The sequence below is a fragment of the Rissa tridactyla genome, chromosome 5 (genome assembly GCF_028500815.1).
Source record: "Rissa tridactyla isolate bRisTri1 chromosome 5, bRisTri1.patW.cur.20221130, whole genome shotgun sequence".
NCBI classification, from domain to species: Eukaryota; Metazoa; Chordata; class Aves; order Charadriiformes; family Laridae; genus Rissa; species Rissa tridactyla.
The window spans coordinates 5,889,249-5,905,187 of record NC_071470.1 but is presented as its reverse complement, the minus strand read 5'-3'; the positions used below and the strand labels follow the sequence as shown (position 1 = coordinate 5,905,187).

Genomic DNA, 15,939 nt, shown 5'->3' with positions numbered 1-15,939 from the left:
AGAAGCGGTGAGCTGACCTGGCTGTACCTCCAGCGCCTACCAGTGATACCTACTACGAGCATACGGCTCGCCAGCCACCAGCTATGGTATGGCCACCTGGCTCTTACAGGCTTTGAGCTGGGGCCAGGTGGTTTTCCTGTCTGTTCCCCTTTATTCTCACAAATGCGTACACGAGCTGGCCTTCAGATATGCCTGAATTTTAAAATAGATGTTCTTTCCATGCTCAGCTACTGTTCAACTGATTATTGAATGTTGAAGGCAATAATAGCGGGGAAGGGTGGTGGAGGAATTAGTGCAAATGAACATTTCTCTGAGCATTGAAAGCTGCTTATAATTGCTTCGCTGGGTGATGTGAATTCCTGAGATCCGGGTTGCATGTTTTGCATTGAATTCCTTGCAGTTACCCTGAAAACCTCTCTTTAGTGGGGGTGAGTGGGAGGCTGCTCCATGACCTGCCTGGTAATGGGGTAATTGCAGCCAAGGGAGAAGCTGAGCATCCGAGTGCAGATTTGCGAAGGGATTTCAGCATAGCAAGAGTCTCATGTAGAGCTCCCCTCTGTTGGCACTGCTGGACCCTGTGGGCACCCACAGCAACCGCTGGTGGGGGTGAAGAGCTCTGTCAGACCTTGCTGAGCTTGAGCAGGGTGCTCAGGGCACCAGAGAGACCCAGACCTTACCAAATCCCTGCTCGTCATTAGGCAAGGGGGGCTGCGAGCAGGTCTCCCACCTTGCAGATAGATCTCTGACCACTGGGCTTTGGGGCAAAAGGGGTCTTTCCATTAAAACGTGAATTCGCAGCAATGGGAGGAGGGTGTAAGTGTCTGAGTAGCCTAGATAAAAATAGGCTCTTTCCTTTGAAACAAAATTAAGGTCTCAACTGCCTGCCTGAGGCTTAATTTCTACCTTATCCTAGATTTATCCTTTTGACTATGCATGCAGCTCCTCGTTGAGACGTTTTTTAAAATCTAAGTGACACCTTTCCCCATGCATTTAGCTTAGGCTTCCAGCAGGCATCTGGACACTGAGAATTTAGATCATTTAACACCAACTGTGCCAGTGTCCAAGTTCCTTCATCAATCTGGCACCATCACCCGAGCTCCAGGATGCATATTTGTTTCTGCAGCTCGAAAGGGGCTACTAAATAAATTTCCCTGTAAGCAAGCCTCAGTAAAGCTGAGCAGGGTGCTGGGCGCGCAGGGTTCCCATGGGGGCTGCTGTGTTTGCTGGGGCATTGCACAACACGAGATGGTCAGGGCTCCAGCGTGCAGCCCTAACCTGTCTCTGCAGGCAGTGATCCTCGGTGGATCAATAACAGCTAATTTTATCTTTTACAGCTCTCCAATTCTTTGCCTTGCCAGTTAACACAGCCGGTACAGCTCATCAAAGACCTAGTTGCCCTTAGCACTAATTTTGCATCCTTCTGATGTGCAGAGGGGCCTTGGGGCAGGGTGCGTGATTGGACACGTTCCTGGAGGTGTTCACAGCCAGGCTGGACGGGGCTTGGAGCAACCTGGCCTGGTGGGAGGTGTCCCTGCCCAGGGCAGGGGGGTTGGAACCAGGTGACCTTTAAGGTCCCTTCCAACCCGAACCGTTCTGTGATTCTATGATTGCATTACAGCCTTACTTCATGGCTGGGAAGGCACAGACTTGTGTCAAAGTGACGGCTCTTTTTGAGTTACAGCATGTGGTGTCCAGGAAAGACCTGTCACGCCATCGCCAGTTTTTTGTCCCTGTGATAACAGTTCATACAGTTAGTGCTGTGACGGGCCAGCACCACAAATCTTGTGGCTCGCCTTTGCCCTGCCCTTGCCGAAATGCTTTACAGCAGTGAAATGGGCATGGCGTGGCATCAGAGCCAACTGGGAGCTCGGCACCTCTCTGTCGATGTCCCTGGGTCAGTGGCGAGGCGGAACTTCTCTGTCAGGGTGACACAGCCAGCCGAGAGTAAGAGCAGACTTTAGACTTTGTAACCGATAACACCGTAAGGCAGCCAATACTGGGGAGGAGGTTGGACCTGTAGATAATCCTTTAAATGTGTTTATAGCTTTTTAAAGAAATCCTGAGTTTCTGGAATTAAACCTTTTGGTGTCTATTCCGTAGGGAGTTTTTTAGATTCCCACTCCAGTGTACCAGACCTACAGAGATGCATCTTGTGGAAGGCTCAGTCTATGTAGAACAGGTGGTGTTTTCCCAACGTTACTGCCCCATGGTAATGTTTATGATGTGATCTAAAAGGCTGTATTTAGTGTAAACACTTTGGTTTGCTTTCAGGCTTCCTGCAGAGAAAAATTAAGGCTAGAATTTAGTAATTGCTGTACAGAAGCTAAGGCTTCCTTTCAGACAGCACTGAGATACACCATGTTTGAGAGGGAATGAGGATGAACACTAAATAGAGTACCGTCTTAAAGAAACATTTCTTCCTTGTTTGTTCCAAATGTTAATCTCTTGTAGTAAGTAGCAAACTAATTTCTTGCTCTCTGAAGCTTACTCTAAATCTGAAAATTAAAAATAGCTTTCATTTCAAAGCAGAAGATTTGGAAATGGAGTAGACTCTGGCTTCTTCTCAGAGAACCAAACTATTCGTTCTAAGACCATGTCTAGCAGAGAGCAGGGGTATATGACAGGCAGAAGCGATATAATTTATTACCATCTCAGAGCAAAGAGATGAACTGAGTCCAGGCTCCTAAAATAAATCAAACCTGACCCAACTGTACTGTTTTCATTCTAGCAAGAGCCAGTTGAATCATCTTTTGGGATTAATGGGCTAAATGATGTCACTTCTGACTATTTCCTGTCCTCCACTATAAAAAATGAAGTTGACAGTACAGTGAACTTTGTAGGTAAGTACTTCTATGCTTTTCTTATATGCTCAGCATACAGGTGACTTCAAAAACCCTCTTGACTCTTCCAAACTCAGCTTTCCGTCAGCATTTTGCACTTTGGAGAACACCACAGTTACAGTCGGGTCGACGCAATTTTCACTAGCCCAAGCCACGCGAGGTCCTGGTTGCAGGTCAGCCCCACCACATCGCAGAGACCGCGAGCAGCCCTGTGGCAGCGTGGTGGTTCCCCTGAGAGCAGAGCTCTTACAGACATGCTCAGGTGGCTTTTCCCGACATGGACTTAATCCACAGGGTTGTCCTCAGCTATGAGGAGACTGTAGCCAGTGTCGCTTGGGAGTTAAATTGCAGTTGGATGGTGGTTTCCCGTTGCTCAAAGCAGAGATTTGTATAGGGTGCTGTTTTAAATTTGTGAGCTTAAATCTGCAGACGAAATTGAGGAACTTGGTTCTTTTTACTGGCACCTCAGTAGCAGAGTTAGTTCTTAACATCACTAACAGCAAGGATCAGCGAAGGCTGCATTTAGAAACTGGTACATTAGGAATTAGCTGTCATCTCAGCATGTGAATAATTGGTTCTTGGTAGAATAATTGGGCTGGTTTTTGACAGCTCTTTTTTGGCTGAGGTTGTCAGTGCAGCGAGGACTCCTAAAATGTGACCCATATACCATTTTCTCTAGAATTCCACTTTCATATACGTCGTAAAAGCGTTTGAAAAATAACGTTAGTCTTGTCTTTGGAGAGATGGTAGAAATCCTGTGCAGTGACTGTTTTTGATGGCCGTGTCTTAGGTCGCAGGCCTTTGCGTAGTCATTCCCCTCACGTGCTTCTGTGGCTGAGGAGTTTGTGAGTAGTTTTCATCTCTTTGTGGCAGTTCATTTAATCAGCTGTTGCTTTGTAAGAGTGTTAGAACATGCTTGTTGCTCCTGCTATTACAGAGGGTTTTATAACTCGAAGGAATAGCACTCTGGTGCTATTAGTGCTTCCTGTTTACTGACTGACTCATAAACAAATCTGAAAGTTGCCAAGGCCAATACGCAGTCCCAGGGAAGAACTTCCTACACTTCAGCTTTATTTTACAGTCTTAAAGTCAAACAGAGATCAATTAACAGTGGTCTTTGGAATGTAACCGGTGTTCCCCAAAATCCGCTGACATCAGAGACAGTCATTTTGCTGCAGCCTCGGTTTTCTACAGGACAGCGTATCCTGAACTCCTGTTTGATTTTATGATGAGGTGTTGCACCTTAAAAGATCTCGGTAATTTACAGGGCAGGACCCATAGTGGCCGCATCAACATCTAAAAATGGTCAAAAGCCTGTTGTGGAAACCAAGCAAGAGGTTCAGAGAAACAGAGCTGAATTTGCACCTTAAGGGCTTTCATTTTTCTCTGGTCCCCCAGAATCCATTTTCAGGGGTAGGACAGCCAGGCTTGGGTGGGTAACTGTCAGCCAGCGTTGTTTAATTAATGGCTTGTGAAGTGTGCTGCTTATCCAGGCGGGAGAGAGAAGTCCTTATTTAGGACTGCAAGCAGGATTTTAATGTAAACAGGGGGAAAAGGGTAAAATAGATCTGTTCTGCAGAAAGGAGGGAAGTCAGCTGGAGGGGAGAAAAGACAAACAGCACCTGCGGTGTTTCTGACATATGTGGAGCTCACGGGAAGGTGGTGGCATATTGCCCAAGTGAGCGGTAATTTTTGCTGTGCGACTTATCTCTCGGGGTGGGTAAGAATTTGTCAGGTACTGGGGAGAAAGATTAAACAGTGCAGATGGCCTGCCCATACCCTGACGGGGTTGCACAATATTGGTTTCTCCCAGATAAAAATTAACTCTGTGTGTGTGCTCTTGACCCTACATCCTGCTCAAAAAAAGCAAGTTATTTCAGAACCAGGAAAGGTGGAAATGCAGTGGAACCGAAATATCTGGAACAAAATCGTAGTAATTGTAGTGATTCGGCTTCTAAAAAAAAGACTATCCACTATTTATGTAATTTTCTTTATGCTGGAATTGTCTCATAAAATATACATCCAGCTTTGGGGGACTTTCCAGTGGTTACCTGGCACTTCACGAAGCAAAATAATATGCATCTTCTCTCTGGGAGAAAAACCTGTCACTTTTCTTTTTCAAAAAGTTGTGTTCTGGCCCTGTCTACGGATAGAAGGCAGGAATGGCTTGAGTGTATATACATGTGCATTCATGTATATTTGTCTTAGTTCATTCAGGAACAGATGCTATCTTTTGCCTTTTTTAAAATTAATAATTAGAGCAATTAGGTCACTTACCAGAAGAATTTCAAGATCTACTGTGTTTCATTGCCTACATTTTTCTTCCCATCGTGGGTATAGAAAAAAATGTACTGTCTAAATTTCTAACGGCACCGCATTGTACAGAATTTGTCTGTGTGAAGATTGTGCCTCTTGAAGCTTTGTGTTCCAGTGAAAGAATATCTATAGTCCTTGGCTTTTTCTTGGACAGCTGTGGATTCAGGTTAGCCATCCCCTGAGACAGCTCCATCCTTGTTGCTCTTGAAATCTAGGTAGTGGCTTTCAGCTCCACCTTGGATTAATGCAGTTCATCCTGCTGGGATCGGTAGGGCAGTTGTACAAGACAGAGGGAATTGTCTCAAGCAGCTCCAGAGAAGCGAGATTCTGGCTGTCACCATAGTTTTGCTTTGCTCAGTAACTTCTTGGTGCCTTGGTTTATTCCCCTGTTTCAAAAGGATGTTGTGTAGCACAAGTAATGACTGCAAAGCATTTCAGGACACTTGCAAAGCATCCATGGTGCCTTCACTTTGTAGAAATAAATAATGTTCCTTTGGTATTAAATATCATGTGCCTGGGGGAACAGGAAAACCCTCTGTTAATAACTAACCAGAGCGTAGCTTTCAGTCACAAACCATGGGGAGTAGAGACTACAGGTACAACCGTGCTTTTCTACACACCATCACTGGCATTGCAAGGATCAGTGAAAATAAGCAATCATAATTTGAGGAGAAATTTTTCACAGATTCATTTCATGTATAAATCAGAGTCCCACCATGTTTCACATGACGATGGATCCAGTTTTTTGCATGCCAGCTCCGGTCTTCTGGTGCATAATTTACATGAAAGCGTCCAGAGGCCATGCTTGGTGAGGATGCTTTCCCAGATTAGGAGAGATTGCTGTGGCCCGTATGTCCTGGTGAGACCATGCTTTTGGGTAGGAGAGGAGTGTGGCTGTGGTCATCCCTGGGAAGGCCTCTGGACAGCTGGTATGTCAAGGAGGGCTCGAGGACATTAAGTGTGAGAGACGGGACAGTTAGGCATTTTCAGTCATCACAAGTGGGTAAAAAAATATCTCTGAAGGTGATGGAAACTAAATAAATGACTTCCTTTAGAAGTCCCATTGAAAGCAGGTGGTGGGCATGGAAGAAAGCGCTGAGAGGGTATTGAAGACTCACTATAATACCAGGCAGGCTCCAAGGACAGGTTCTTAGAGATCCAGCGGGGTCGAGGTGTTACGAGTAATCAATTTTTTATTTCTAAACCCAAGTTGTAGGACAGCCGCACCTTGATGGCAGCAGTGAGGAGCAGGTGATAGTTGCCAATCCTCCTGACGTTTGCCAGGTAGTAGAGGTGACAACAGAAAGCGACGAACCGCCCCTCAGCATGAGCCATCTGTACCCCCTACAGATCTCCCCTGTCTCGTCCTATGCAGGTAAGCATCCTGGCGGTTTTTTACGCTTTCTTCTTTGGAAGTGTTTGGAAGATGCTGGGGGCGGGGGGGAAGGGGGCTCTTCCAGGGTGGCTGGCAAAGATCCAGAAATGTCTGTTCGGCCGCCTTCTGCATTTTTAATGAAACTCTGCACGTTTCACCTTGGGAAACAACTCGGCAGATCTGAGGTTGGAAACATAAGCTGCAGATTTTAGCCTGTGACTAATGGAAAAAGAACCTTTTTAGATGTAATGCAGCGAGGTCTTTTCATCTTTTATTAGGGCGGCATTTTCAGCGATACAAATAATGTGCTGCAAATATAGTCTGTCCCCCTTGCCCCCTGACTTACTAAAGATTAAAGGTCTTCTCTGCTGTGTGTTTCCTCGGTGGTCACAGAGTGCTAACGGCTGCCCTAATGGTATATATAATGCAGATGTGGAGCTTAAGGCCCCGGGGGAGTGGATCTGTCTTGTTACAAATAGGCTGCAGAGTAGAACAGCCATGTAGCAACTGATAAGAAGTGGTCCTGCAAGCAGCAGAGCTGTGGACGTCTGCCTTCCAACGTCTGCCTCCCATCTGGATTCTCTGATATCTGAAAAGGGGTGAGATAACAAGCTTTTCCCCAAGTCAGGGTGCTAGTGGTTTCTCTTTTTTGTCTGGCCCCTTATTTTCATAAAACGGGTAGGAAGTTAAGAGTCTTTGGCACTCGTTTGTCCCTTATCCAAGTCTGACAGCGTGTTCAGAAGTGGTTAGGGGAGAACAGACACAAATGCACATGCGGGCACGCTATGTAGAGTCCCTGCAATCATACAAGCCTTATTTCCGTAGGAAGCAGGGCAAAGCCACATTTGAAAGTAGAAAAAGTTTCAGATCCAACCTGTCCTTCCTTTTTTAACATGTTGGTAACTTGCAAGCCTCAAGAGACTGGGTAGAAACATAAATGTAATCTTTTTAGGCAAACTTAAGTATTAATTGTTCCCCATGCAATTTATTATTTTACACATGGTTTTTGCCTTTGACTCATTAGGCTGAAATTACTTCCAGACACATTTGTATAAAACATGTACATGTATTTAGGAATTTTTATCTTTGGGTCCGGGTGAATAGTATGATGTTCTTTTGAATAGCCTCCAATGTTAGTCTCACACATGTTGATAAACGATCAAGCTTCCCAATGTGTTTAGTCTGTAACAGCCAGAGCATTCAGAAGGGCTTCGCAAAGCGTTCCCCCCCTTAGGGCGATGAGGGTGCTTTAACTTACTAGCAGCTGGGAGACGGGGCCTTTGAAACGTTTGTCCTCTTTCCAAATGCTTCTTGCAAAACTTTTCCCTTTTATGTGAACACGGCAATGATGCTTTCTTTTAACCTCAGCTACAGGGATCTAAGTTCTTGGAATGTTAACAAAAGTCACTATCTTGGTCTTGGTAATTGCTTGGGCTGGGATAATAGAGAGGAGTGGTCTGGTGACAGGAGAACCACCTTGACATGAGCAACTCATGAGCTGTCTCCCCTAAAATCAATGTAATGAGCCTGCAGAAGGAAAACGTCTTGGTCTTGGTGGTTGCTTGGGCTGGGATGATAGAGAGGAATGGTCTGGCGACAGGAGAACCACCCTGACATGAGCAACTCATGAGCTGTCTCCCCTAAAGTCGGTGCAACAAGCCTGCAGAAGGAAAATGAGGCATGACTGAAGTACTTCTGCTCTCCCCATATGTTGTCGTAGTATCCTGGTGGCCTGGTGGCAGTATCCAGCTGTCCTAACTTCTACCAGGACCTGCTAGCCTATAACTCAGGTAACATAGAGGTAGTTTCATGCCACTGACGTGTTTTTGAATGCATCTCACGGCAGCTCTTGAGGATCCTGGTTACTCTTGCTAGAGGCCAGTAAGAAGTGGAGTGCTGCAAGATTCTGTCCTAGGACAAGTCCTATGTAATATCTTTATCAAAAGATGCTGGACTACACGCTTGAGAAGTTTACAGTTGACACCAAACGGGGAACATCTCCATGAGGGCAGGGCCACCATCCACAGACAGCTGGAGAGGCTGCAGGAATGGGCCAGCAGGAACCTTAGGAAATTCAGCAAGGACAGATGCCAAGTCCTGTGCCTGGGAAGGAGTTGCAGGGATAGAGGCTGGCACTGGTGGGATGGGGGGCAGCTCAGCAGAAAGGCGGGTGGGCAGTGAGCTGAGCATGAGACAGCAGAGCACCCTGTCCACAGAGAAGGCCACCAGCTTTCAGGAGCATGGCCAGTAGATCCAGGGAAGTGATTAGCCCCCTCTACTCAGCACTAGTTACGCTTCTTCTGGACTATTGATTCCATGTTTGAGCCCCCCAATCCAAGAAAGATAAAAACAAATGGGAAGAAGCACCAGGAAGGGCTACGAGGATGTTCAAGGGATGGCGTGCTCGTTCTGTGAGGAGATACTCGGGGACTGAAGCATCGGACTGATACTGTCCAGCCTGAAGAAGAGATGGTTTTGGGGACCTCATAGCAGCCTGCCCCTGCCTGCAGGCATGTTATTGAGAAGGCAGAGCCAGACTTCATGGTGGTGCATGGTGGGAGTATGAGAAACAGCAGGACTAAATCGAAACAAGAGAACTTGGTCCAGTTGGATGTGAGGAAAAAATGTCACCTTTTTCACCACAAGGACAGTCAGGCAGTGGAGCAGGATGCCCAAAAAGGTTGTGCTGCCGCCATCCTTGGAGGTTTTCAAGACCTGACTGGTTAAGGCCCTGAGCAACTTGATCCAGTCCTGTAGCTGCCCTGCTTTGAGCAAGAGGTTGGGCTGTAGACATCCCGAGGTCCCTTCCGGCCTGAATTGCTTTTTTTAAAGCATGCGTTTGCCCTTGAGGCAGGAATGAGGACAGAGGTCTGTGGTTTGTTAGAACTCTGAAACTTTTTGGACACTCTTCTGACTATTTCTGGCTTTGTCTTGCTCCACACAAACCCGCACAGGAGAACCACGGGAGGCCTGGCCCTGTGCTCGTGGCTTTGCTGGGTAGAGCTGCCTGCTCTGTCAGGTGCTGCTGCTGAATGGCAGGAAAGAGTATGACCATACCAGCTGTGCAGGAGCACACAGTTTAGCTCTTCTGAAGCAACAACAACAGAAAAAATAGCCGCCTGAGGTATCAGCTGTCCTACATAAATCTGTTTTATTTCAGAAACACCTCTAGTTCCTTTCTGACATTGTTCAGGCAAATGATATGAGTGGCCATTGTGAGATTTCTCATATTTCCACTGACGTCTATGAAATCCATTTTTTTTTTTTTTAGTACCGAGACTGTTCTTGTCAACCTCCTCTTGTGTTTGACTCCGATTCAAATAACCTTCTTGATTGAAATAACCTCTCTAACTTTCCGTGCCCGAGTGGCTAGCTTCCCTGGCTTTGCTAACTATAGTGCTATCTCTTGCTCAGCATTTTGTTATGTATAAACACCAAGGATGGATTCCTTTTCAGCTGCATCACTCTTTTTCTGTTGCCACATGTTTCTTCATGTCAAGGAATATCTGTTTCTTGTCTCTGTGTGGATTCCTCCTATTGATTCTATCTCCGGGGCCATTTCTCCTTTGCACAGATTAATTTCTGCCTCTCCTCCCCCCAGTATAGCTTAATTAGCCAGCTTAATCATATTGGCACATCTCTCTCTAGCCGGGCCAGTGAACGAGAAGCCCTGCAGAGTGTTCACTTCACAGGGCTTTGCAGTTAGATTTAACGTTCGGACTGCACGCTACATCGGAGACTGTGGCGCAGGGGAGGTGCTGGCTTTGGAAGCAGTAGTTTGGAGCAGCTGAGCTGCTCGCATCCTGGCTTCAGAAGGACTTTGGGTGCAGTTTTGGCTCCTGGGGTCTGAAAGAGCAATTCAGACCGTTGTTTTACAGCCCTCTCCCTAAACATAATCCCTAGCCAAGCCTCGAGAGAAGGGCAAGGTGCTGCCAGGCTTGCTGAAGACATGCAGGGGCACGGTCGATGAGGCACAGTCTGTGCACCCTTAGCGCTCATGTTACGTCCAGTGCAGAGCACAAGGATGCTCTTTGGGAAGGCAGGATCGTGGTGTACGGTCGCAGGGGTGCAGGGGCTGTGCAAAGCAGTCTGCGTGGGCTAAAACGCGTAACACAGAGCGGAGAGTGAAAATTGGGATTTGAGAGCTCCCTTGCCTGCTACAGTAACTCATCACATCGTTCCTTCAGCCTTGTTGGCTCAAGGCGTGGATGAGCCTTATCTCCTCAGCCCTGGTGGGAGGGACTGGAGAAAGACTTCTTCCGAATGCTGTTGGTAGCCTGACAGATGCTTAGCGTTATCCTACCGGGAAACAGGAAGGCACAGAGCCGTCCTGAAAAGAGGGATTTGTGCCCCATCTTGGATGTGTCTGAGGCGCAGCACTCTCAACCGGCCCATGGGCCAGGAGACCTGCATTCAGACCCGCTTGCTTGAAAATAGTCAAAATACCTGGATTTCAGGCTCTCCTGCAAAGGGAGAGATGTAGCTGCAGGAGGATGGCTGTCCTGGTGGAGCCATGCCCCTGTGTTTGCGCTCTGGTTGAAGTGATGAGGAGGAGGGAAGTCGTGTGTGGCGGAGGAAGGTGATGGGGCTGGAGATAGTAGCACTTCTACGTGCTCGAGCGGTGGGTGAAGGGTTGAGAAATAGGCTGGGGGGGGTTGAGGCTGGGCACGGGTGGCAAAAGCAAAACAAGAGCAAAGTATTACAACAGTAATAAAGCACCAGAAGTGACAACAAGCCCTTGAGGTGGCAGGCTGAGATAACAGTTCATGAAACAAAAACACACTTATCTCCTCTGGGGTGGAGTTGTTGTTGGTTTTGCAGGGAGATAAAAATTAGGATTTGGACAGAACTTTGCCAGGCCTGGAGCTGCCAAGAGAGGGCAAGGGAGAGGGGCATCCCCTGCTCGCGGGAGGCTCTTCCCTCTGCCCAGAAAGCACAGACCTGCTTCTTCCCCCTCTGTTGTTGTCTTCTCAAGAGTGTAGCCATGTTAACTGTGATAACCGTGGTGAGTTTACTCCAGTTGTTCAGTACAGCTGTGCTGGTTGCTGTGGCAGGGGGTCTGTGCTTCTCCATTGTTTACTGGGCATTTGGCTTGACTCTGTTTGCTTCCACTTGCTGGAATCGGATCAGACCTCTTGAGCTGGATTTTGCTACCGTAGATAGAATAGTGAGTTTCATTTTTGTCTTTGTTTTGTTTGACAGAAAGTGAAACGACCGACAGCGTTCCAAGCGATGAAGAAAATGCAGGGGTAAGTGTTTTCTGGATTTTTAGCGCTTTGGAGCAAGGTCTCAAGGACAGTGTCCTGAGGTATCCTTCCCCCTTTTCTGTTTGCAAGTCTGTCTACCAGCAGAGTATTCATTTTAATAATAGCTGGGGGATGAAAGCAAAGGGAAGATGTCTCTCAAGGGAGACAAGACATTTGGATGGTTGTCACAGAATGGATATCTCTATAAGTTCTTTCCTCCTCATTTGTCCAAACTACAAGGAGATTAATTTGCATGATAAGATGTTCTCGTGAGCCATCAACAGTGCCAGCTAGTTTGTTCATGTGATGCGTTGACATTGATGGGTAGTGAGTATTTTATCTTGGTTGAAAGCATGCTCACTTTGTTTTCCTTAAATGGCACCTGAACTCCTACAATTGGAGGAAATGCTTACATGTGTGGTACAAGTGGAACTTGAATGTTTGAGGTGTGTGAGGCAAAAAGTTTTCCTGAGCAGTCAGTTGGGTATTGCCGCGTAAAAGGAATCCGTGGAGAAAATACCCACCTGATGAACATTTCCTGAACTGCACCTGTGCAAAACCAGCACTTGCCTTTTCTTTTGGGGCTGCCATCAAGTGACCAGACCTGCCGATCTCCATGAGTACTTAGAGGCCAGGGGAAGCTCCCTTAGGGCACTTAGGTGCCCTGTGCTCCAGCGGCTTTTTTTGCAGAAGGCCTCGTGCAAATCTGTCTCCTGCTATGACCCTACAAAGCCCTCTGAATCCTTCTCCTTGGAGAACTGCAGGGTGTGCAGCTGTATAACGGCACGGCGAACCCTCTTGGTGTTGTCTCTCGTGCCTTGGTTAGGGTGGAGCCTGTACATAGACTGACAATAATGACTCCCCAGACCTCCTTTAACAGAACATGCCATTGCAGCATGTGTGATGGGGAAAGGACTGGATGCTCATCTTTCCTTGGTGAACCTCCTCCCTGTGATGGGGGACACACCATCAAGTGACAGTGATTTTCCCGGCAGCCTCATCTGCGTTGACAGTTTGGGTGATGCTGTTTGAGAGGTCTTGGGTCTTTGTGCCTGCCTGTTGGCAGGAGGATGCTCTCTCTGGTAACGGAGGGGACACTTCGAGTTGGAGCTCCGAGTGTTTAGTCGTCCGTGTCCATTTTTGACTCCGATATACTGGGAATAAGGCCTTTATTTTCCATCAGAAGAGTAGGCAGAGCCTCTTGAGTGCTGGAGAGCCGCCAAGGTTTAGGCACACGACTTCAGGAAGGGAGAAGTGAGTGAGAGCAAAGACATTCAAAGCCAGCAGCTAGAGGCTCAGGCTTTTGGAGATGGGGTAATTTTGGAGATGTTTCCGTCTTCATCTTGTTACTCGGAGCACTTCCCAAAGTCGTGTTTGCTCATATAGTCTTCCCTCCTTTTTTTTCCCCTTTTATAGGGACGGCTTCACTGGCAGAAGAAAAACATTGAAGGCAAACAGTATCTCAGCAATCTGGGAATGAGGAACACTTCTCATATGCTTCCCAGCATGGCAACTTTTGTAGCCAACAAGCCTGACCTCCAAGTCACCATCAAAGAAGAAAGCTGCCCACTGCCTTACAACAGCTCCTGGCCCCCTTTCCCAGACATCCCTCTGCCACAAGTAGTGTCCACAGCCTCCACGAGCAGCAGCCGGCCAGACCGCGAGACACGGGCCAGCGTCATCAAGAAAACGTCAGACATCACCCAGTCGAGAGTCAAGAGCTGCTAAGCCTTTGACGGTGTGGTTTTTTTTAGCTTTGTTTTGTTTGGTTTTGTATTTTACGTTTCTCTAGGAGAGGTTCATCCCTTGACGCACACGAGACAAATCTAAGGTAAAGCCTTGGCAATATAAAACATTGCTGTGTCCGACTCCAGTGCCGGAGTGTTTTTAACTCAGGACTCCAGCCGTGAGTATGTACACCTGAACCCAGGCGGATTTCCAAGGTTGCTGTGTAGGAAGACAACCCAAGAACTTTGGCCCACTCGCAGGTTCCAGTGTTTCATAAGAGGACCAACCAACCACAAGGGAAGTGGTGCTGCTGCGCTTCTTGCTGTCAAGGCTGTGATGGAACTGAAAGCCTCAGAATGGAAGAGAAAATGTGAACTAGCTGGAATATTTTTAAATAAAGAAAAATCTATTGTGAATATTGTACATAGTGCAGTACTAGCAACGTTGCAGTCTGCTTCTGCACCTTATTAAGAAAGCACTTACGAAAGGCCTTTTATTACCTTGCTCTACTTAATGGCACATTGAAGGTCCCTCCCCACCTGTATTCTTTTCCAAGGCTATTCTTGCTAATGTGTCTTTAAAGAATAGAGGAAAGGAAAGGAAGTTAAAACTTCCCATGTGGATTTCATACGTTTTAAGACTGCTTTTCTCATGTTTGTTTCTAATCTGCTATGCTTGAATGCCGCGTGGTACAATAGGAAAAAAAAAAAAAAAGAAACCTATTACAGAGATATTATGCAAATTCCCAGATTTAAAAAAAGAAGAAGAAAAATACTCTAATTCTAACCAGAGCAAGCTTTTTTATTTTTTATACAGGGGAATATTTTATTCAAAGTAAAATTCTAAAGTGAATATAATTTTTTTTAATCTTTTCTACAGCAAATTTATAATTTTAAGATTCAGTCCTTGGTTATCAGCAGTTATTACATCCTTGTGGCACATTTTTTTTTTTTTTTTTAATTTTGTAAAGGTGAAATAGCTTTTATGAGCTCATGTAGCAATCAGATTATCCTGTGGATTGATAATAAATATGGTATATAGTTAAATTTTTAATAATCCTCTTGTTTGTCTCTCTTTTTTAATCTTTCAGAAGCCCCAGGTGGCATGGGTTTGATAGGTGAATGTCACCCCTCGGAGTGAGCAATTAGCGTGAGCCGCCTTTACAGTTTCTGGAGTACCCATCTAAGAGGATGGGAAGCACTGTGCTTGAGACAGCTTGAAGGCGGAAAGAGGAACTAGAGCTTAAAGGTGTCGTACTCGAGTTTGGCTTCACGTGCCGAGGGTGGGAGTTGGGGCACCCCTTCTGCTCGTATTCTGTGGTTGGGCTTTGAGCAAGTCACCTCACGGAAGGGATCTAGTGAAAGTCCATCCCCCTCCCAACACAGGCTCAACTGTACTTGGTAGATCTCCATTTAGCTTGCTCGCAGTTTCCTTGTCCGGAAAAATCTCTTTTTGCGGAGTTTAAGCAATAACTCCTCATTAGTGGAATGAATCAGAAGTCAAATAAACATTCCCCAAGGCTTTCAACATCTACCGTGTGATGGCAAGTTCTGATTCCTCTGGGTCTTTGAGGGAAGCTACTGAGTATCTAATCACGGGTGCGCAGTGGCTCGCAGGATTGCAGGGTGATGGTGGAGGCCGAGCCATGCCATTGGCTCTGTGAAACGCTGTACGCTTTGGGCTGTCATTGGCCTGGGCAGAAGTTGAGAGCACTTACCCTCTTGCAGTTTTTCCAGCTGCTGGAAGCTGAACGGATTGACTCAGATATGTGAAATACGTGGATACGGATTGTTCTTCAGGTGTGATTAACACTCTGATACCAACTCGACAGGTAGCTGAGCCGAGTGCCCTGTATATGGGGCTGACGAGCGGTAACGTGCGCGGAAATGGCTGTACCACAGGGAGATGTGCTCACTGGCTGTTGGAAAGGGAAAGCAAACGGTAGGATTGTGCTGTGTGCTTAACCTGATGCCACCATTCTGAACTTCATCACGCGTCTGTGTGAAACTTGCAGTTTTGTTTTACCAACCCGCTGAGGTGAGGCTGAAAACTCGGTAATGGTTATAACGGTTAAAATCATCGTATGTAAACTTTCTGGTCTCTGTCCCGTTCATTTGGTTGTGCGTTTAGCCTTCCAGTGGTCCTCTGGGTCCAGAGGCCACAAGGTTTGGTCATCCTCAAGGAGGTTGTGGGTGTGTGTGTTCCAGTGAGTCTTTGACATCCCAAGCCCTTTGCCAGCAGAGTTATGAGGCTCATGGCAGGTTTTTCTTTTTCTTGGTTTTGGGGCTCACTTGGGATTATTTTTATATTTTCTTAACACCGTCCGCTTTGTATTTTGAAGGTTTTTCCAAACTTCCCAGCTAAAGTTTAGAAGTTGCTCTGTAGTATTTCCTAGCCTCTTTTAAGATGACGGACTCTTGTTTGTTAGGAAGGG

General features: G+C 46.6%; 1 protein-coding gene across 3 annotated transcripts in view; it reads left to right on the top strand.

Moving 5' to 3' along the window:
* The window catches only part of IRF2 (interferon regulatory factor 2), a 44,163-nt gene extending 29,602 nt beyond the window's left edge, over nucleotides 1-14,561 (top strand). For all 3 annotated transcript variants that reach the window (XM_054202395.1, XM_054202396.1, XM_054202397.1), the window contains exons 7-10: nucleotides 2,729-2,840; nucleotides 6,367-6,531; nucleotides 11,734-11,780; nucleotides 13,194-14,561. In XM_054202395.1, coding sequence (XP_054058370.1) covers nucleotides 2,729-2,840; nucleotides 6,367-6,531; nucleotides 11,734-11,780; nucleotides 13,194-13,505 — 636 coding nt within the window. In that variant the 3' untranslated portion in view covers nucleotides 13,506-14,561. The remainder of the gene's footprint in view (nucleotides 1-2,728; nucleotides 2,841-6,366; nucleotides 6,532-11,733; nucleotides 11,781-13,193) is intronic.
* The last annotated feature ends 1,378 nt before the right edge of the window (nucleotides 14,562-15,939 follow it).